Consider the following 22,092-nt stretch of genomic DNA (forward strand, 5'->3'; position numbering starts at 1 on the left):
GCTATAGGCCAAAAATTCAATCGCTACAATCTCAGTTCAGAGTGAATGAATTTGACTGAAATTATCAGCAAATTCCCTTTAGATTATCTAGTTTTTAACTATTATAGTGAGAACCGCCAACTCGTTATTTAGTATTCCATAATGTATCTTTAATAACGTAGTCATTTTCATTTTTTATACAGATCAAAGAACATATCAACCTTCGGATATACAGGCAAATTGTGGGTTGGTATAACCAATGATCCAAGATTCTGGTACAATATGGACAATGAAAGGATGAATTGGTTTGCTATGCATGATGCCAGAGAGGGACAACATTGTGTCGTTGCTTCGCAGCTGCCCGACATTGTAATTGATGGGATTTCCTGTGATTCGGAGTCCAAAGGATTGTGTGTATACAGAAACACAAGTGATAATGGAGTACAAATAGGTTATCTTTGTTTTATTCTTAAAAGCCCAATGGGTGTATGTCGTCACGTCAAGTCGTACGAGCCGGTCGGGAGGTCGGGAGGCAAAGAATGAGATTTCTGTGGAAAACCCATATAAATAAGGCTATATTGGACTACTTTGAAGTTGTACTGTCTGCGTGAAATGACAGGAAAACGTGTTTGCAGCCGTCCAATTTTCAAATTATTTTGGGGAGACGGACGACAATTTTAGTGGATTAGCATAATTATTTTTCGTTAATTTGGAGTGAAGTTCATTTTTTGGTGTTTGATGAATGCAGTTATTACAATAGTCTGGTGGATTGAAATTCAGGTCAGCAACATAAGTAAAGCTCTATTGGTCCACTTGAATAGCAGGATACACGTTCGCGAAAATCTAAGTTTGCATTTCTCATTGGGGGGGGGGGGGGCATACCCTAGCTCTCGACGAAGTTATTTGCGCCTTCAAAATAATTTTCTGGAGGAAGTCCTCCATACTGCCCCCAGGTGCGGTTCGCCGACTTCATCTAGGATTTTTTTTTCGGGCTTTCATTTCTGACACCTAACATTCATATGGCGCGTACGCCTATGTGTCATCCGTTCCTTATGTCTGTCCGTCCGTGTGTTTGTCTGCCGCGCAGCCTTTGCAATTAATAATTTGACCACCATTGTTACTAAGAGTGTTTCGTGCAATTGGAAGTACAAAGGATTGTGTAAAATCGACACTGGAGAAACAAGAGATTATCATTGTTTATTCTTCTAGGGCTGACAGACGTCCTGCTTATGCGTATGTCCTTCTGGACCTGACAGACGTACTACTTATGCTTATGTCCTTCTGTCTCATATCATAAGTAAACAATTTATATGGTTGACGCCATCTTTCATGGCGGAAACTAATATTTGTTTATGGACCGGCTTAATTGCTACATGACTATTTCGCAAAAACATTCGATTGGTTGTCGTCTATTAAAGCCCAACATTATATTAAATTGCCACATATTGCCAATGGAATGACCAAACGAAAATAACATCTAGTTTTAATCGGATTGTGTTAACGATCAGCAATACTTTATAACAGTAGATTTTATAAACGGAAAGCAAATGTAACTAAGGGTTTCTTCAAATGTCCGACCAAATTTAATGAATCAATTTTAAATACCCCCTGCACGATAACCATAGTTTGTGTAATCTTAAACATTAAACAGTGCCATTGTTACATGTACGTTACCTCAAAATACTTTGATACAGGAACACCTACAACCACTGGTGCAGACCAATCACCTGCAAATGGTGCAGATACAACAACTGATGGTTTAGATACAACACCTATAACAACTGGTGGTGTAGATGCAACAACAGGGGATGTAGATGCAACAAAAGATGATGTAGATACAGCAACTGATGGTGTAGATATAAGAACTATAACAGCTACAACAACTGGTACAGATACAGAAACTACAACAGGTGGTGTAGATACAACAACTGGTGGTATAGATACAACAACTAGTGGTGTAGATACAACAACTGGTGATGTAGATACAACAACTGATGTTGTAGATACAACAACTGGTGGTGTAGAGACAACAACCGATGGTGTAGATAACGCAACTGGTGGTGTAGATGCGACAACTACAACAACTGATGGTGTAGATACAACAACTGATGGTATAGATATGACAACAGATGGTACATATACAACACCTGCAACAACTGGTGGTACAGATACAACAACTATAACAACTACAACAAATGATAGAGTAGATACAACAACTGATGGTGTAGATACAATAACTGGTGGTTTAGATACAACAACTGGTGGTGTAGATACAACTGATGGTGTAGATACAACAACTGGTGGCGTAGATACAACGACTATAACAACTACAAAAACTGATGGTGTAGATATAACAACTGATGGTGTATATACAACAACTGGTGGTATAGATATAACAACTCGTGGTGTAGATACAACAAAAGATGATGTAGATACGGCAGCTGATGGCGTAGATGCAACAACTGATGGTGTAGATATAACAACTAAAACAACTGGTACAGATACAGAAACTACAACAGGTGGTGTAGATACAACAACTAGTGATGTAGATACAACTGACGGTGTAGATACAACAACTGGTGGTGTAGACATAACAACAGGTGGTGTAGATATAACAACTACAACAACTGATGGTGTAGATACAATAACTGATGGTGTAGATACATCTACTGATGGTGTAGATATAACAACTACAGCAGCTACAACAACTGGTACAGATACAGAAACTACAACACCTTATGGTGCAGATGCAACAACTGGTGGTGTAGATACAACAACTGATGTTGTAGATACAACAACTGGTGGTGTAGAGACAACAACCGATGGTGTAGATAACGCAACTGGTGGTGTAGATGCGACAACTACAACAACTGATGGTGTAGATACAACAACTGATGGTATAGATATGACAACAGATGGTACATATACAACACCTGCAACAACTGGTGGTACAGATACAACAACTACAACAGCTGATACATCAAATAATTCTACCTTTAAGAAGCCCAGTAAAGAGTTCAAGAGGTTGTGTGGGTGTAACTGCAAAATAAGGCCCGGCTCTAATCAGCCAAAAACTGTTCAGGAAAGGATCATTTCACTACAGAAAGATCTTAAAGTGCCAAGAGAAAATCTTTCATCCACAATACGTAGAAAAAATTCAGCAACCGACTCCAGAATATCATCTTCGATTATCGGCACCACCACAGCCATCATGCTATTCTGTTCTCTAGGTATCATCGTCCTGTCTGACATCCTAACGATGATTAACCAGGTGTATAGCAATTTCTGTGATGTACGAAAGAAAAACAATATCTGTGATGTAGGCAAGAAAGACAATGAGATTGAAATGATGTGAACTTTTACAGAATATAAAACATTACTTGATTTATTGGAGACCATTAGTATTCAATCAGTGTAAAATCAGAATGGTGTAACATTTTTTTTTTTGGCCCACCCTGATATATTCTGTAAAATGTCACACAAGCATCATGTTTTTTATACTCCCACATTTTCATGTGGACGTATTATGCCTCCGCCCCTGTCCGTCCACAATTTGTTTGTAGACACTCTACAGGTCACAATTCTTATCCGATTTTGATGAAACTTGAAATATAGGTTTATCTCCAAAAGATCTCGGCTGCTTTCGATATTGGCATGTATCGGATCGAAACTTCATGGATTATGGCCCCTGTTTGTACGAACAATCACGTTTTTAGTTTGTGGACCCTATAGAGGTCACAATTTTTATCCGATTTTGTTGAAACTTGAAACGTAGGTTTATAACCTAACGATCATGGATTATGGCCCCTGTTTGTACGAACAATCGCGTTTTTAGCTTGTGGACCCTATAGAGGTCATAATTTTTATCCGACTTTAAAAACCGTATTATTATATCACCGAAACACCCTAAGGACGGCTGAGTTCGAATTTCGTGAAAATCGGCCCAAAATTGACAGACAAAATGGCCGCCCTTTGTTCGTTCTCAAATAGCGTAAAAATATGGTATATCAAGGTTGTGGACCATATAGAGGTCACCATTATTATCCGATTTTGTTGAAACTTGAAATGTAAGTTTATAACCCAAAGATCTCGGTTCCTTTCGATATTCGCGCATATCGGACCGTAAGTTCCTGAATTATGGCCCCTGATTGTACGAAAAATCACGTTTTTAGCTTTTTGGACCCTATAGAGGTCATAATTTTTATTCGATTTAAAATTTCGTGAAAATCGGTCCAAAATTGACAGACAAAATGGCCGCCGTTCGTTCTCAATTAGCGTTCAAATATGGTATATCAAGGTTGTGAACCCTATAGAGGTCACAATTTATATCCCATTTTGTTGAAACTCGAAATGTAAGTTTATAACCCAAAGATCTCTTTCCTTTCGATATTCGGTCATATCGGACCGTAACTTCCTGAATTATGGCCCCTGATTGTACGAAAAATCGCGTTTTTAGCTTGTGGACTCTATAGAGGTCATAATGTTTATCCGATTTAAAAAAAAAAGGTATTATTATATCACCGTCACACCCTAAGGACGGCTGAGTTCGAATCTCGTGAAAATCGGCCCAAAACTGACAGACAAAATGGCCGCCCTTCGTTCTCAAATAGCCTAAAAATATGGTATATCAAGGTTGTGGACCCTATAGAGGTCACAATTTTTATCCGATTTTGTTGAAACTTGAAATGTAAGTTTATAACACAAAGATCTCGGTTCCTTTCGATATTTGCACATATCGAATTGTAATTTCATGAATTATCTCTCGAAAATGTATCCTGCCTGGCAGCCGCTGGTATTGTATACTAAAAACTTTATGCTTCCGTGACATGTTTCTGAATCCATTTGTATTTTAAGTATTCACATTTAAAAAGTAATTGATTTATAAATACGAATTTCTTTAAGATATATCGGAGTGTCTTTAGAGGCACATGGGCGTCTTTGTTGATCTGGATGGAATAACATTATGCTATTATTCCTATTTAGACAAAATGTAATGAACTTATTCACAGAGGAAACATACATAGCCACACCCACTTGACAACAGCGTGACTTGTCATCTTTCTCCGACAGCCTACGAGGTTTGTTAAAACTTCTCCTGGTCATTGAAAATAACACAATCGTCTGGCCGTTTTTTCATTGTATACAATAGATGAAATTCAAATTAACGATTTGCTGCATTTTAAGATTGTCGGAGACTATAATGACATAATCTGATTGGGGCGGGGGTGGGGGGGTAACGTCCACCTGACACAATTTAGGTTATTTCGGGACTAACATATGGTTTAATTTTATTTCAATAATTCGCTTGCGCGTAGGGGTCTTTAGCGGTGGGGAGAAACTGGGGACTCAATGACAGACCTAACAATTCGGTCATCCAACCCCCCTTTTTCTCATAATATTTTGTACCCTCTTTCTATCTAGACGTAGTATGTCATCGTACATATCCCAAAGATATCGGCTGGGTTACTAACCCTGATTGTAATCCTTCAAACACATTGTGGACCCTTTAGATGTATTTCAAAATTTGGTGTGAAGCAGTGAATTCACGAGAGGACGAACCCTCAGCACTCCACAACCATCCGTTCTGGGATTACCATCTTTGTTCAAAACCCTTTGATCGCAATGGAGGCTGCAATCGTAGCCAATTAATTTTAAATTTGCTGTGAAGCATTAGGGTCATGTGAGGACGAACACTATTCAGGGTTCCGTTCCCTTCCGTTCCGGAATTACCCCTATTTGTAGCCATAGGCAGTACATATTCTAACAGATTATTCTTTCATATTCGACGTGAAACTTTGGGACAATGGCGGGATTGTTATTCGTCCATCCCTAGAAAAATATGGGTGTATCTTGCATGGCAAACGCCATCCTCGGTATCCCCAGTGGTCCGATTCCGTTTCACTCCACTAACCCCTGGGTTCATTCACGGGGGTAGGGTGGGGCATTGCCCTTGATAATTCATCGACCAATCACAAAAATGTTAATAAGTAAGAACTGACATAAAAATGCGAATACCCTATGGATGAACCAAGGGTATGGGGGTGTAGAACGGTATCAGACCACTAGGGAAACCGAGGATGGGCAAACCCTTGTTATCTAATGGGTATTTTGGTGTTTTTTGGTGGTTTTTTTTAAATATGTAATACAATTCATGGTACAATTCGTATCGATGTATTTTTCTATGTCAGTGTATTTGTATTCGATTAATTTACCACTGTGTATATTTAGTGTTTTGTTTATAGATTAAAATATTTGTAGTCATATTTTTAGTCTACGTTCACATAATAGAGACTACAAATTGATATTGTTTGTATATCTCATTGAAATGACGAGGCTTGTTGATTATAAGCGATTTAGGTTTATTCGGCTTTCTTATAAAATGTTGTTAGCACATAAAAATTTTTAAGTATGATCTGATTTTTGGAGGAAGGGGAAAGTTGATTGCCTCAGAGATACAACTCTGCATTAATTGTTTACAAAATTTCCTGAATCATGAGGCTTATGCGTATATGTAATATTTGTAACATTTGTATTTGCGATGTATTAGATCACTGTTTTCGGGGTTTTAGTAGTAATAGAACACAACGTGAAGTCATATTGAAGTCCGTGGTGATGTTCATATCTAACACAACGTGAAGTCAACGATTTTGATTCATTATCGTGCCAAGAATATTGCTACATATGCTCTATTAATACAGGTCCAGTAATAATTGCAGCCGTGGAGCCCAAACAAAACTTAGTGGTATTCCTTAAAAATAATTGACGAAAATTTTTTCAAATATATTTTATTGGATTGAAATACATAAATGTGGTATATAACATATTAGCTTTTTGGCTTGCTTTGGATACCAAGCTTGTACGTGACAAGGGGTATGGTCGCCTCCAAACCTCCTGGGTTTTCGCCTGGTTCCCTTCCCCCCACCCCCACCCCCAATTGCTAAAGACACATACGCACAAGCAAATTCTGTAAGTCCCGAATGACTGTCAGCACGTGATATCTGCACGAGTATTAAATTAACCTTGATGGTTTTCGCCTGGTTCTCCCAACTCGACCCCCCCCCTACCCCATTGCTAAAGACTCCTACGCGCAAGCGAATTATTGAAAAAAAATTGAACCATATATGAGTCCCGAATGACTGTCAGCACGTGATACTGTCTGCACGTGTATTTAAGGGACAATAACACTCTTGCAGGCTTGACAGCTCCAGAAAATAGAAAATGGCCTTATTCTAAGTACTAGATGTATTAGTGTCTTACCTGTTGTGTAAATTATCCATTAAATCCTATTTTACTTGTCCAGAGGGTTCAACAATATTTTTAAATCTAAGTCACATTTGAAAAACTTTACGTCAGGCTTTTCAAATCATTTAGTTGAATTTTTCCAATTTTTTTAAATTAGGTGTGTTATTTGTATCATCAATTAATTGGAATATTGTAAAATAGTACAATTTGTTGACCAGAATAAAGATTGGGACATATTATTCAGTTACAACAAGAGCCTTTAAATGAAGCCTTAAAAAGTCTGGAACAACAGTGATATTTATATAGTGAGAACAAGTTAAGAAAATTACGTTCATTTATTTTGCAGTTTGCTATTTTATTAACTGTACCGTTAGGAGTGGAATCTTTTGTTTTAGTAGAATTCATATCACCGAAGACGGCACCGTACGCACGAATAGAATACTAGTCGCATTTTGCAGTGGTTCTTGTTCTTCTAAATTATGATTTTAGACCAGCTGCCCTTGCAGTCTTGATCGACAAGGGGGACCCCGGCTGGGAAAATCAGACTCTCCGATTAATGTCATTAAAGAACTCAAATTCAATGGTCGTTTAGAATCTATGATGGAGGTCCGATTCACGCATGAGATTTACAACAGAATCGTATAACAGATCTGCGTTGACTACATCACATCAAGAATCTTCATTGTGCTTGATCCCATTATATGTTGGAGATAATTTGGACTAATCTACAACGCAAGACAAATTGTAAATTGTCTAAAATTGAAAAGGGGTACGTGGGACCTAAATAGGCTTAGGATGGGTTTTACAGCCCCTTCAATACAATACCTCGGTCATTGTGAAACATGGTAAGTTTCATTTCTATTGTTAATGCAAGGGAGAGAATTTTGCCCAGACGACGGTGTACACAGAAAGACCTCTACATTCGACCAACCCGAACAACAAGCATGGACTACGCACATCGTCCTTGTGAAACTACTGCCCGGATAGGTGCATATAATTTATTAATATTTAGTGGAAATCAGAAATTATATAGGCGCCAAATCCAAACGCATGGTTTCGAATAAAGTTTAAAAAAAAGAATAACTAAGTTGACCGACTCTCTCTATGAACGAAAATATTGAAAATTAACATCTGATTAGTTACTTATATATTCCCGCAAAATTTGTGTGGAGAATTTTGCACGGACTACGATTCCTTCAAATTCCTAATGTTATGATTGCATTTTCATGCACGCCAACGTGTACACGACGTCCTGCACCACTGAGAAGGTCGGAGGGGGCACGCTGAAGAATCCCCAGGAACTTACTCAGAGAGCCCACTCGACACAACTAGGTCATTTCGGGACTAACCTATGGTTCAATTTATTTCAATAATTCGCTTGCGCATAGGGGTCTTTAGCGGTAAGGGGAAAACGGAGAACCGGAGAAAACCCACGAGGATAGACGGGCGACCTACTCCTTGTCACGTACAACCGGTTAATCGAAACCACACCAGTTGAGTCAGTGACAGGCCTTATGATGCAGAGCGCACGCGCTAACCATTCGGCCATCCAACCCCCCGAACTATCGAGGCTTCAACAGGCATTGCATCCATGTTCTTTTGTATTATTATATATTGTCTAGTTGAGTGTGGTGTATGCGTATATATACGATTAGAAGGTCAGATTCCTGTAATTCATTCATAGTTCGGTAATTCGTAATTCATATAGACGAGAGAATTAATACTTCGGCAATTCGGGATTACAATAATTCACAATTCACAGTTGTAGTCCGGAAAATTTGTTTGTACTAAGAAACTAAGGATTTGATATTGTTATTATAACCAAGGAATCCATGCTGTTGGACAAAACAAATGTGAATACTTTGATTAAACATACATTATGCAACAGCTAAATTTGTCTATTGCAGGTCTTTATTTTGGCTTGAAATGTTATATAAACTATTAATTAGACATTAATTAACCTATCCAGACCATAATCAACTCTAGATAGCATCGCTAACCTGTGATTTCTAGTGGATTATGAGCCGATTTACTGCATAACTTTCCTTCACGATTTAACGATTAAATGGATAATCGAGACTATGCTGTTTATCGTACTGACTTTAGTAATGATGACCAAGGCTAGTCGGAAATAATTTCAACCTCTTGAACCTCGGTTCAAAGTGGATCAATTTGAATGAAATTTTCAGCAAATTGCCTTTACATTATCTAGTTTTTAACTATTATAGTGAGAACTGCCAACTCGTTATCGAATCTCCCATAATGTATCTTTAACATTAGAGACAAAAACAAAACTCCATTAAATAATTCGTGTATAACGAGATAACGAGCAGCTTGAACAAACAGATGAGTTACTGAACATGGTTATATCTATAGGGTAAGGCACGATTCCACGTGTTTAGGAATTTAAACAGCGGGAAGTCCAAGATGGTGACAATTATAAGTTTAATGTGGAGAATGGGGGGGGGGGGTAACCGAACATCTATAAAATCAAAGGCACTGAGACAAGGCGTGTTTAGGAATTTAAGCAGCGGTAAGTCTCAAGGTGGTCCTAATTTTTTTAGCTGTTTAAATTATAGAAGTTATTTGTATTGTTAATTATTGTAAACACAACAGGGGCCCACTTCCACTCGTGGAAAAGTCTACTTTTGATTTCTAATCTTTAGTCTGTATCAAAGTTGGACACATACGCTAACGCCCTCTGGTGTAATAATGTTGACAATTCATTATATTTATCTGGACATTTTCATTTCAAGATTTTAACTTCAAGACTTTTTGAAACGTAGAAAATATTTTCATAAGAGTTCAAATTCCAGATTTTTTTTTTTAGATAGGCCTACTTTCAGAAACCAATGAATTGATTTCTTTGTCGTGTAAAATTAAGAAATTATTTTTTAATTTTGATATTTAATGATATATAAATTTAATATAAAAGTTACCGATAAAACGCTGAAAATGAAACATAAAGTCAATTTTTTGTTTAAAATGTTGATTTTGTGCATGAAATGTTGACATAAGAATGTAGAAACAAGAATCATTAGTTTAGAATGTTGCGTTCGTGTCTAAAATGTTCAAACTGGAATGTAGAAACAAGAATCATGAATATTGTCCCATTTGGTCTTCCATATATGTCTACTTATCTTGGTGCATACATATGATTAGGGTGGGGTATTTTGCACGTGTTTGGGTCGACGTTAGTCTGAGTAAATGTACGAGTCAGATACAGCCAGCACCTAAATGAAATGAGATTGGGTTTAACGTCCTACTGTTCTGTTCCTACTCGGCTTATGAAAACGGGCATACGCCATGCTGTGTGCTATGACGGAAATGTTGGCCGGACAGCGGCGCTATGGTTTACTCTTATATTGAATTCCAACCGCCAAGGGATCTATTATGTTCTTGCTAATGTATACACGGGACCTCTGTTTCATTTCGTCAAGACAATATATTCTTAATATTGCTAGGTTTGTACTGTGCTGCCGATGAATTCGATATAGCCGAACGTCGCCTTATCTGTTCAAAATATTTCCAACAGATGCCAGCTGGAGAATGAAAACATCGAGATTGATGGAATATATCTATTTCTATGGAAAAGATGGCGTATCATATATCCTGCAAAGGGTAGTATTTATTTCTGATACCTAGAGAAAATACTTGGGGATTCTTCAGCGTGCACCTACCGAACTTGTCAGTGGTGCTGGACGGAGCCGTGTACACGTTGGCGTGCATGTAAAAGCAACAAGGACAGTTGGAATTCGAATGAATCGTAGTCCGTGCAAAATTACCCACGCAACTTTTGCGGAAAGATATTAGTAACCAATCAGATGTTAAAGATATATTAGTTCAGAGCTAAATCTTCCTATTGCAAGTCCTTCTTTAGGCTTCAGATGTCATAGAATTTATTAATTAGACCTTTATTTACACGACAAGCTCAAAATCAACTCTGTAGACCCTCGGATGGTTTGGATTCAGTTAGGATGGCTGACCAAGCTAAGGTGTGCCGTTGTTCACTGACGTCACTACCGGAAACTGCCGATGAAAGGCCTGCCAATCGAGGGTACCGTAGCCATTGAGAATGTTACTTGATAGTCGAAAATATGTCGGTGGAGTTATCGTCTGAAACGATCGGCAATTCTCTGAGACGGTGCGGGGAGAGAGAGAGAGAGAGGGAGAGAGAGAGAGAGAGAGAGAGAGAGAGAGAGAGAGAGACGATCAAATTGGTTATTCTCTTTTTTTACTTTAATTGAAACCACGTGTTTGGATTTGGCGCGTATATGATTTCTCATTCCCGCTTAGAAGTTTTGAGAGTCCAAATCTAAATATTATAAATTATATGCATCCTTCCGGGCAGTATATTCACATGGACGATGTACGTATCCCATGCTTGTTGTTCGAGTGGTTCGAATGTCGATGTCGTTCCGTGTACACAGTGACATTTTTATAAAAAGAATGTCGAAAACACCGCTGTCTAGGCAAAATTATCTCCCTTGCATTAACAATAGAAATGAAAATCACCATGTTTTAGTCTCAAAATGACCGAGCTAGTGTATTGAAGGGGCTATAAAATCATTCCAAGCCTAGTGTTACGTCAGTCCAACCAAATCCTTTTCATTTTTAGACAGTATACAAACTGTTTTGAGTTGTAGATTAACCCATATTATCATATAATTACATATTTTGTTGTTTTGTCTCCAATAGATAATGAGATGGAACACCACGAAAACTCTGGATTTGATGTAGTCAACGCAGGACTGTTATAATACTATTGTTTTCGAGGCACTTTCCTGGTCCCTTGTAGAGTCTCATGTGTAACTTTTACCACCATCACAGACCCCCCCCCCCCCCTCGATGATTGAATCGGAGTACTTGAATAGCCATAATTGGTGAGCCAGGTTCCCCAAGCCGAGGTTCCTCATGTCGACCAGCACTGCAAGGACAGTTGGACTGAGATCTTAATTCAGAAGAACAATAGCAGGTCAACAATCTGGTTGAAACACAGATCCTATTTTGTTTCGTTTTTTATAGTTCAAAATTTCCTTTTACTTGTCTGTACTAGACTAGGATCTGGAAGAGTTGTTATTTAATCCAAGTCCTGGTTGATGTGAATGAAACGGTCTGTTACGGCAAGTTTTTGGCGTGAGGTGCACGAAACCGTGGGTAACCCACTAGAAACATCAACGCTAATTGGCTTATCAAATGTCTGACGTCATAAGGTCAAAAGCCGCTCATAGGATTTCTGACGCGACCTTCCACTACAACCGATCAGGTCTTCATGTAGTAGAGACCATCGAAAGTATAAAAAACGAAACGAAATATAGATCTGTATTTTAATCAGGTCAACGAATGTTTTAATGAACAACGGAAAATGCAACTCGTATTCTATTCTTGCGTACGGCGCCATCTGCGGAGGCGGGGATGGATGGTCGATTGTTTGGTTAGCGGGTGCACGTTGTATCATAAAGTCTGTCACTGAATCAATGACAAGGAGTAGGGTTGCCTGTCCAACCGCGTAAGTTTTCTCCAGGTTCTCAGGTCTCACCCCCCCCCCCACCACTGCTAAAAAAACATACGCGCTAGCGAATTATTGAAATAAAATTCAACCATAAGTTAGTCCCGAAATGACCACTTTCTATTACTACTAAAACCAAGCAAACCAGTGTTCTAAATACGTGTTTATATAGCATATTACATTACAAATACGAAAGTTACAGACATTATATATATACACACAAGCCTCATGATTCAGGACATCTCGTAAACAAAATCAAATCATACTTAAAGATAATAATCTTCAAACAAAATTGTATAAGTAACCCGAATATCCCTAAATCGTTTAAAATCAACAAGCTTCTTCATTTTAATCAGATATGCAAACAATATCGGTCTCCAAACGTTATATATAAGTATTGTTCTCTATTATGTGAACGTAGACTAAAAATTCTGATATTTTGATGCTTTAAAAAAAAACATTAAATATACACAGTGGTAAATTAATCGAATACAAACACATTGACATAAAAAAATACATTGAAACAAATTGTACCAGGAAATGTACCAAATATTTAGGTATATAGCAAACGTTTGCCATGCAAGATACTCCAACATTTTGACAGGGATGAACGGATAACAGAACCCATCCCTCCATTGCCCCAATACTTCAGGTCGAATTTGAAAGAAACAAATCCGCTAGAATAGGTGTTTAGAAAAGAGGGGTAACTCCAGAACGGAGAGTAACTGAACGCTGAATGTGTTCGTCCTCACTTGACTCCAATGCTTCACACCAAATGCAAAATTAATTTACAGTCTCTGTCGCGATTAAAAGGTTTTCGTCAAATGGGAATAATCGTGGCGCGCAAAAATCGATAGGGTTCATCAGGGCCGTAACTAGCTCAGAGCAACAAGGGGGCGGGAAGTGTTCTCAGGGGGGCTGTAATATTGATGGACAATGTATATCTATTTTTTTTATGGTCGAAAATTTTTTCACAGGGGGGCGAAACTTTTTGCAGGGGGGGGGGGGGGCTTTGCCCCCCTGCGACTTTCCCCCCCCCCCCTTAGTTACGGGCCTGGGGTTCATCCTCTCGTGGAACGAATGCGACACACCAAATTTAGAAAAAAAATATAGGGTTCGCAAAATGTGTAGGGGAAAAGCAAATCCGTTAGAATAAGATTTTTGGAAAAGAGAGGTAACTCCAGAAAGGAAGGTAACGGAACGCTGAATAGTGTTCGTCCTCACATGACCCCAATGCTTCACATTGATTAAAATTGCAGCTTCTACCGCGATCAAAGAGTTTTGAGCAAAGGGGGTAATCCCAGAACGGATGGTTGTGGAGCGCTGAAAATCGATAGGGTTCATCCTTTTGTAAATTCACACCAATTTTTTAAAAACAATCTAGAGGGTCCACAAGATGTGTAGGTGATTACACTCATGGGTAGTAACCCAGCCGAGATCTTTAAGATATAAACATATTTCTTCAGTTTTATTAATATCGCATATACAATTTGACCCCAAGGGTGTCCACAAACGTGATCTGACGTCCAGACATGCAGACGAACATGGACGACGACATAATACGCCTACGTGCAAAAGGGTATATGAGCGTATAAAAAGCGTACAAAATATTATAACAAAAGCAGTGAAGGTATGGGGTTATTATATTAGAGTTCGTGTTTTACTTAATGTAGTTAAGTTTCTTTGAGTTCATGATGAGTTAGAGTAATCAAGAATTGCGAGTGATAATGAGAACTATGACGTATAAAAATATTCCCCGCTATAATCAGATTATGTCAAACAATTTTAAAATTTAACAAATCGCCAAATTTGAAGTTCATAATTTTTAATCAAAATATAAGTGTTTTATAATTAAAAAAATAGGGCAGATGATTGTGTGACCTTTTTATAAAAAAAATCCTGTAAATTTCAATGACCCGAAGAAATTTTAACAAACCTCGTAGGTTGTCGGAGAAGTCACGCTGTTGTTGGCAAGTGGGTGTGGCTATATATGTTTGCTCTGTGATTAGGTTCATTACATTTTGTCTTAATAGGAATAAGAGCAATAGGTCTACAAAGACACCCACATAGACACACCAAAAGATCTTAAGGAAATTCTTATTCATAAATAAAGTAATGTTGTTTATTCTGAAAAAGTTCACATCATTTCAATCTCATTGTCTTTCTTCCCTACATCACAGATATTATTTTTCTTTCGTACATCACAGAAATTGCTATACACCTGGCTAGCCATCGTTAGAATGTCAGCCACGAACAAGACACCTATTGAACAGATCAGGATGATAGCGGTGGTTGTCCCAATAATTGAAGACGATACCCTAGAGTCGGTAGCTGATTTCCTGCTACGTATTGTGACTGACAGATTTTCTTTAGGCACTTTTAGACCTTTCTGTAGTGAAATGATCTTTTCCTGTACAGTTTTTGGTTGATTAGTGCTCGACCCTTTGTTGCAGTTACATCCACACAATCCCTTGAACTGTTTACTGGGCTTCTTGAGGGTAGAATTATTTGATGTATCAATTCTTGTAGGCGTTGTAACTGCACCATCAGTTGCTGTAGGTTTTGTAACCATATCATCAGTTGCTGTAGGTTTTGTAACTACACCATCAACTGCTTTAGGTGATGTATGTACACCACCAGTTGTTGTAGGTGATGTATGCACACCATCAGTTGTTGTAGGTGATGTATGCACACCATCAGTTGTTGTAGGTGATGTATGCACACCATCAGTTGTTGTATCTACACCACCAGTGGTTGTATCTACACCATTAGTTGTTGTAGTTATTGTATCTACACCACCAGTTGTAGTTTGTGTTGTATCTTCACCACCAGTTGTTATATCTACACCACCTGTTGTTGTAGCTACACCTCCAGTTGTTATATCTACACCACCAGTTGTTATATCTATACCACCAGTTGTGGTATCTACACCATCACTTGTATCTCCACCTCCAGTTGTTGTATCTACATCACCAGTTGTTATATCTACACCACCAGTTGTTATATCTACACCACCTGTTGTTGTATCTACACCTCCAGTTGTTGTATCTACACCACCAGTTATTGTAGTTGATATAGTCATTGTATCTACAACATTAGCTGTTGTATCTACAGCATTAGCTGCTGTATCTACAGCATTAGCTGTTGTATCTACAGCATTAGCTGTTGTTTCTAGATCATTAGCTGTTGTTTCTACAGCATTAGCTGTTGTATCTATACCAGAGGTTGCTGTATCTACAGCATTAGTTGTTGTATCTATACCAGAAGTTAATGTATCTACACTATTAGTTGTTGTATCTACACCAGCAGTTGTTGTATCTACACCAGCAGTTGTTGTATCTACACCAGCAGTTGTTGTATCTACACCAGCAGTTGTTGTTTCTACACCATCAGTTGTTGTACCTACACCAGCTGTTGTTGTAACTACACCATCAGTTGTTGTAACTACACCATCAGTTGTTGTAGTTCTTGTGTCTACAACATCAGTTGTTGTAGCTGATGTATCAACACCTCCAGTTTTTACAGGTGTTGTTGGTGGTGTATCTGTATTCCTGGTTGTTTTAGGTAGTGTATTTATGTCAATAGTTGTTGTAGGTTGTGCACTACCTTTTGTTGTATCTGCATTACTCGTTGTTGTAGATAGTGTATCTGTAGTACTCGTTGTTGTGGGTTGTGTATCTGTATCATTAGTTGCTATAGATTGTGTATCTGGATTACTCGTTGTTGTAGGCTGTGTATCTGTATTATTGGTTGTTGTAAGTGGTGTATTTGAATCACTGGCTGTTGTAGGTTTTGTATCCGTATTATTGGTTGTTGTATCTGTACCACTGGTTGTTGTATCTGTGTTACTGATTGTTGTAGGTGGTCTATGTGTATTACTGGTTGTTGTTGGTGGTGTATCACTGATTGTTGTAGTTAAAGTATTTGTATTACTGGTTGTTGTAGGTGGCGTATGTGTATCACTGGTTGTTGTCGGTTGTGTATCCGTACCACTAGTTGTTGTATCTGTATTACTGATTGTTGTAGGTGGTCTTTCTGTAATACTGGTTGTTGTGGGTGGTGTATTACTAGTTGCTGTGGGTGGTGTATCTGCCTCTCTGGTTGTTGTAGGTGGCGTATTTGTTTCACTGGTTGTTGTCGGTTGTGTATCCGTACCACTGGTCGTTGTATCTGTATTACTGATTGTTGTAGGTGGTGTATTTGTATTACTGGTTGCTGTAGGTGGTGTATCACTGGTTGCTGTAGGTGGTGTATCACTGGTTGTTGTATCTGTATCACTGCGTGTTGTAGGTGGTGTATTAATGGTCGTTGTAGGTGGTGTATCTGAAGTTCGTCAATCGATGCACAATTGTTAAAGAAAAAAGAATGACGGAGTCTTGGGTTTTATTCTCGGAGCGTGCCCCCCCCCCCCACGAAACGGAACAAAAGAAACAAGAGCTACAAAATAAGTAGCGTTTAGGACCCAGTAACTGTTCCAAGCAAAGGGTTCTTTATTTTAGACCGAATTTTAAAAGTTTGATAAATAAAACAGGATTTTCCAACCAGGATTATAACTATGTATGGTGCCAAGGGAATTGATTTGCTTCATGGCCGATTTTCATACTGAATGTACAGTGAACGCTTTTTTCTTATGGTGTGCGAGGAAGAATAAAACATTAATAACCTATTGCTGGTGTTTCTCCATTCACGGTCGTATTAACACACACTGCTTTGTAATCCTCGGGTGCATGGCAGGGGGTACTCCACATTTCAATTTTCCAAGCAGGTCCCATCAGCGCTTTCATACATTGTCGTCCCATGCTACCAATAGCGAACCAACCCATCCTTTCATTCTTCACATTGTACCAGAACCTTGGTTCGTCGGTTATACCAACCCACCATCTACCTTGGCTTTTATTGTTTGATCTACAAAGATGAAAATACATTTACGATATAAAACAGAGAGAGAGAGAGAGAGAGAGAGATGGGGTTTAACGTCCACTCGACACAAACTAGGTCATTTCGGGACTAACATATGGTTTTAATTTTATTTCAATAATTCGCTTACGCGGAGGGAGGGGTCTTTAGCAGTGGGGGGGGCGGAGGAACCGGAGAAAAACTACGAGGTTGGACAGGCGACCCTACTCCTTGTCACATCTAACAGGGGATTCGAAACCACGCCAGTTGACTCAATGACAGACCTTATGATACAGCGCGGAAGGTGCTAACCATTTGGCCATCCAACCGCCCATAAAACAAACAAGCCCGAATCATGCCAATAAAATTAAATCCAGATTGAAAACATACTTATTTGAGAAATATTAGCAAGAGTGATTGTTGTGTTTTGTAACGCTATGAGCACGCCCAGGGGCGGATTGGGGCCGGCCCGGGCTCCCGTGTCGGTGCGGCCCCTTTTACTGTCCACGGAGCCCGGACGGGGGGTCCGGGTGCTCCCCATGGAAAATTTTGAAAATGAACCAAAAATGTGCGATTTGGTGGGATATCTGATTATAATCTCTGTCAAATAATATATCTCATAAATCGATTAATTTAGGCGAAAACCCCGACCGGCAAGTAATTTACAACCATTAACCTGTGAAATTATTATATCTTCAAGAGTCAAGATAATTTAACTGGTTAAAAATGGAACCATTTGATTAACCAGTTAGAAATATTGAATAAGTAGGAATATTTTAATTGAAAAATGTCCCATTTTTGTTGCTGGGAGCGCTAGTTGATTCCTCCCGTGATGGAAGGCCACGAGACACATTGTACAGAGTGGCGAAAGTGAAATTCATGAAGTCTATACCAGCCCATTCAGACTCCAGTGATGGCGTGGCGGCTAGTTAAAGCCACCGGCCACATACAACATGATTATCATCGCTCCATGGCCGGTCCAATACCCCCCACCCCTATATAATGTTCAGCAGAAAAAGATTTTTTAGACGAATTGGACAAAATTATTATTTTTCATTTTTTGTCCGACCGGCCCTTCATGCGATCGCCCAACCGCCCGATGGCGCAATCCGCCCCTGAGCACGCCTATATGTGGACTTAGCGCGATATTATTAAATACATGCTATTCTTGGGATTGGCTTAAACGAACATGATCAGTACTGTAAATTAAATATTTAGTACTTTTTTATCTAAGCGAGATGTTATTATATTAATGAATCATCATCTAAGATTTCCAGTCGTCTTAATCCTGGTTCCACCGTTCTCGTTTATAAAATTATTGCGTGATTTTATGTTATGATCTCAATACGTGCTTCTAACGGATATCATTTTACCAGCTATGTAATTTGTTTAGAAGGTCTTTTTCGGCAATACAATATACCGGAAAACACAGGAAAACAACCGGAAAACACCATTTTATACTGAATACCGGAAAACACCGGTGCGGTTTTGGACCAAGTGAGCGCCGATGAAGGAAGGTCAAGGTCATTACGATGTTCGTTTTACAAATAGCCCCCCCCCACCCCACCCAAAAAAAAATCCGATTTTTTTTCTCCATATTTTTTTGACGAAGAAAAATTTCTGTCACCAAAAAAAATTCGAATTTTTCCGAAAAATTACGGGATGATATACGAAAATGCAGATTTACTTTGAAATAGTGCAAATGATACTTTTCCATCTACAATCTTCAGATCAAAGGATGCAAGTTCTTACACAGTGCAGCATAATTTGTGCAACAGAAGACATCTCGAATATCGATTGTCTGAAAAACATTTTCTCGGGGACATTTTTTTCCGAATACGCATTCGGTGTAAGTCTTCAGCCACCAGGAAGTGGTTAACATAGTAATGTTTTATTACGATAGTAGTACATAAAACAAATTGGTTGCCTGAGGTTCTCGGGGGGAAAGTAGTCTCATCGGCGTTAGTCCTCTATTTCACAAACAAAAACAACAATTGCTTCCTTGAAAATTTATCGATCAACCCTTTTTACAGACGTCCAGCTTACCACTTCCCGTCAATGCAGTAAGATAGAATATAGTTTTCTCATGGACAATTGGGCGAAAGTTGGGGTTTTCTCAAGGAAAACTTGTCAACAAGTTGGGGAAAAAAGCTCGAAAAGTAATCCAGAAAAAAATCCTGTGTGCGGCCTCGGAATATGTTGAATATTATTATGGTTCAAGTGATTATATTTGACCCTGGAATGAAAGTAAGCTCAGAAACAAGTAGATTTTTAGCCCTTCCAACGAGATGGATAGCTCTTGGAAAGGATAGACACTTTTCAGATTACAGCCTGTCCGAGAATTGCGTGGCATCCATTTCGTTTGGTGATTAGGACACATAGCGGTTAAACCTGGAACTTCAACTCGAGCTATTCAGAGATTTATTAACTCGCTTTTGATGATACTTGCTGTTTTATGATGCGATTTTTGTTACCTAGGGAGGAGTTGGCGTAGTCGTGCCTTCCACTAATTCGTACCACTCTGATGCCAGCGTTATTGGTAAGAATCAGGAGACCGGCGCAACCGGCATATAATGGGGCCCTCCGAGGGCAGTGTTTAATCTACTGAAACACTGAAATCTACTGAAATTTACTGAAAACTAAAATTAAAATATAAAATAAAATATGGTCAATGATGGAGGTAGACTGATTGCGTCTTTTAAAACATTCAAAACATAATAGGCATCAACAAAATTTTGGAGAAAAAAATCGGAATTTTTTTATTTTTTTTTTTTGGGGGGGGGGGCTATTTGTAAAACGAACATCGTAATGACCTTGACCTTCCTTCATCGGCGCTCACTTGGTCCAAACCCGCACACAGAGGACCAGGCTCCGGGTTACCTATTTAGGGTGTTTTCCGGTATTTAGGATGTTTTCCGGTATTTAGTGTTTTTCCGGTGTTTTCCTGTATTCAGTATAAAATGGTGTTTTTCGGTTGTTTTCCGGTGTTTTCCGGTATATAGTATGGCCCGTCTTTTTTATGTCTTCTTTAAAGGTTGGAAATTTATCTTTATTTCAGCCATAACATCTTGATACAAGTTCAGCCATTCAGCACACTCGTTTACTTACATATTGTTATTAATTGTTAGTCACGGCATGCAACATTATTTTCCTGTTTCATTTTAACACTGCGTGAAAAATTTAGCACTTCCCACATAGCCTGATAATTTAGGCTCGAGTTGCCGCTGGTGTGTAGTGGGTTGCCTGATGATCACCAAAACCCTGGTCGATCCGCCGTGGATATAGACTGGATAACCTGCTCTAAATGACGTCAGACTGGTTCCTACGTCACAGCGCTATTCTGAAAAGGAGTGACGGAGGAGCGAGTCTGACGTATAAGACCAGGTTATCCAGTCTACCGTGGATATTGGCTAATTCGCTGCTTTACTTTGGAGACGTTGGGCATCAATATTTGTAATTTTTTCGGATTTACTGCCGCGATGGACTGTCCATACACAAATTATAATACCAACATTTCCGAAACTAATACGGTCATTGTGCAAATCTACCGGATTGACCTCGTATTAATTTTTTGGTGACACAGAGCTCTCCTCGGAAGCCAGTCGCAGTGATGGAATCCTCTCTTTTTAGCCAACATAGGGGATACTGTCTTCAATTTTATTAATAGTGCATGCAGCTATTGTAGAGTTTGGTAACAATGCAGAACCCTTAATTGTCTTCCATAACTTTTCTGCGATGTTTGACTGAGCATACTTACAGAAATGACGACAAACCATGACCAGGAACTGCTAAAGAACCATTTGATCTTGCACAGGCCTTGTGTGCTTCATAAATTGTACGACACTTCGTCTCGGTCGTCAGCCAGTAGATTGTATTACCTGTTAATTCATTTAAAGAATTTTACATATTCTAGAACTCCAAAATCAATGCCGGATTTCGATGAACAGGGGTCCAAGGCTATTCTACTTACAAAGTCTCCCCTCCCTTCCCGCAAACATACTCGTAATAACCAGGCGCAAAAGAGTGTCATTTAAATTGGACTCTTCGCGTATTTCGCCGAATGTAATTGATTAGAAAATACTGTAAAAACAGAAACGATTGAAAGTAAATCAGTTTATATACATTCATATTACATTATTATATGCGTTGCGATCCATTTGTGTCGATTTCTAGGTGCCAAAGACTACAGATAAGCTCCTTTAACTTGTACGCCTAATGTGATAAGGTTTAGTTTAGTTCTACAGTTATTTGTGTGTAATGAATGCCAGGCGGATTAGTTTATCCGGATAGCAACATTTCCGACCACTCAGCCTCGATTTCCAAGATCTGGAGAGAGTTTAACATCCACACGACACAAACTACAGTAGAATCTGTATGAGCAGCCACTCCTATTCAGCGACATCTCCTTGTAAGCGGTCACGATAAATTCCCCCCGTAGAAATTCTGTTGTTTCATCTCTTTATTCA

General features: G+C 38.9%; 1 protein-coding gene across 1 annotated transcript; it reads right to left on the reverse strand.

The window, feature by feature from the left end:
- Positions 1-2,715: 2,715 nt before the first annotated feature.
- LOC130010846 (salivary glue protein Sgs-3-like) lies at positions 2,716-15,812 on the reverse strand. The gene is made up of 2 exons (XM_056098943.1): positions 15,275-15,812; positions 2,716-2,870 (listed from the first exon to the last, which is right to left on the reverse strand). Exons 1-2 carry the CDS (start codon positions 15,810-15,812, stop codon positions 2,716-2,718), a joined length of 693 nt encoding a protein of 230 aa, XP_055954918.1.
- Positions 15,813-22,092: the final 6,280 nt, after the last annotated feature.

This window comes from Patella vulgata, chromosome 1 (genome assembly GCF_932274485.2).
Source record: "Patella vulgata chromosome 1, xgPatVulg1.2, whole genome shotgun sequence".
In the NCBI taxonomy this organism is placed as follows: Eukaryota; Metazoa; Mollusca; class Gastropoda; family Patellidae; genus Patella; species Patella vulgata.

Excerpts from the sequence above, each read along its gene's own strand:
- LOC130010846 (XM_056098943.1), bottom strand. The coding sequence starts at position 15,812 with ATGACTATATCAACTACAATAACTGGTGGTGTAGATACAACAACTGGA. Across the intron at positions 2,871-15,274 it reads AAAACCTACAGCAACTGATG|TTGTTGTATCTACACCATCA; the intron begins GTGCAGTTACAA and ends CTATACCATCAG.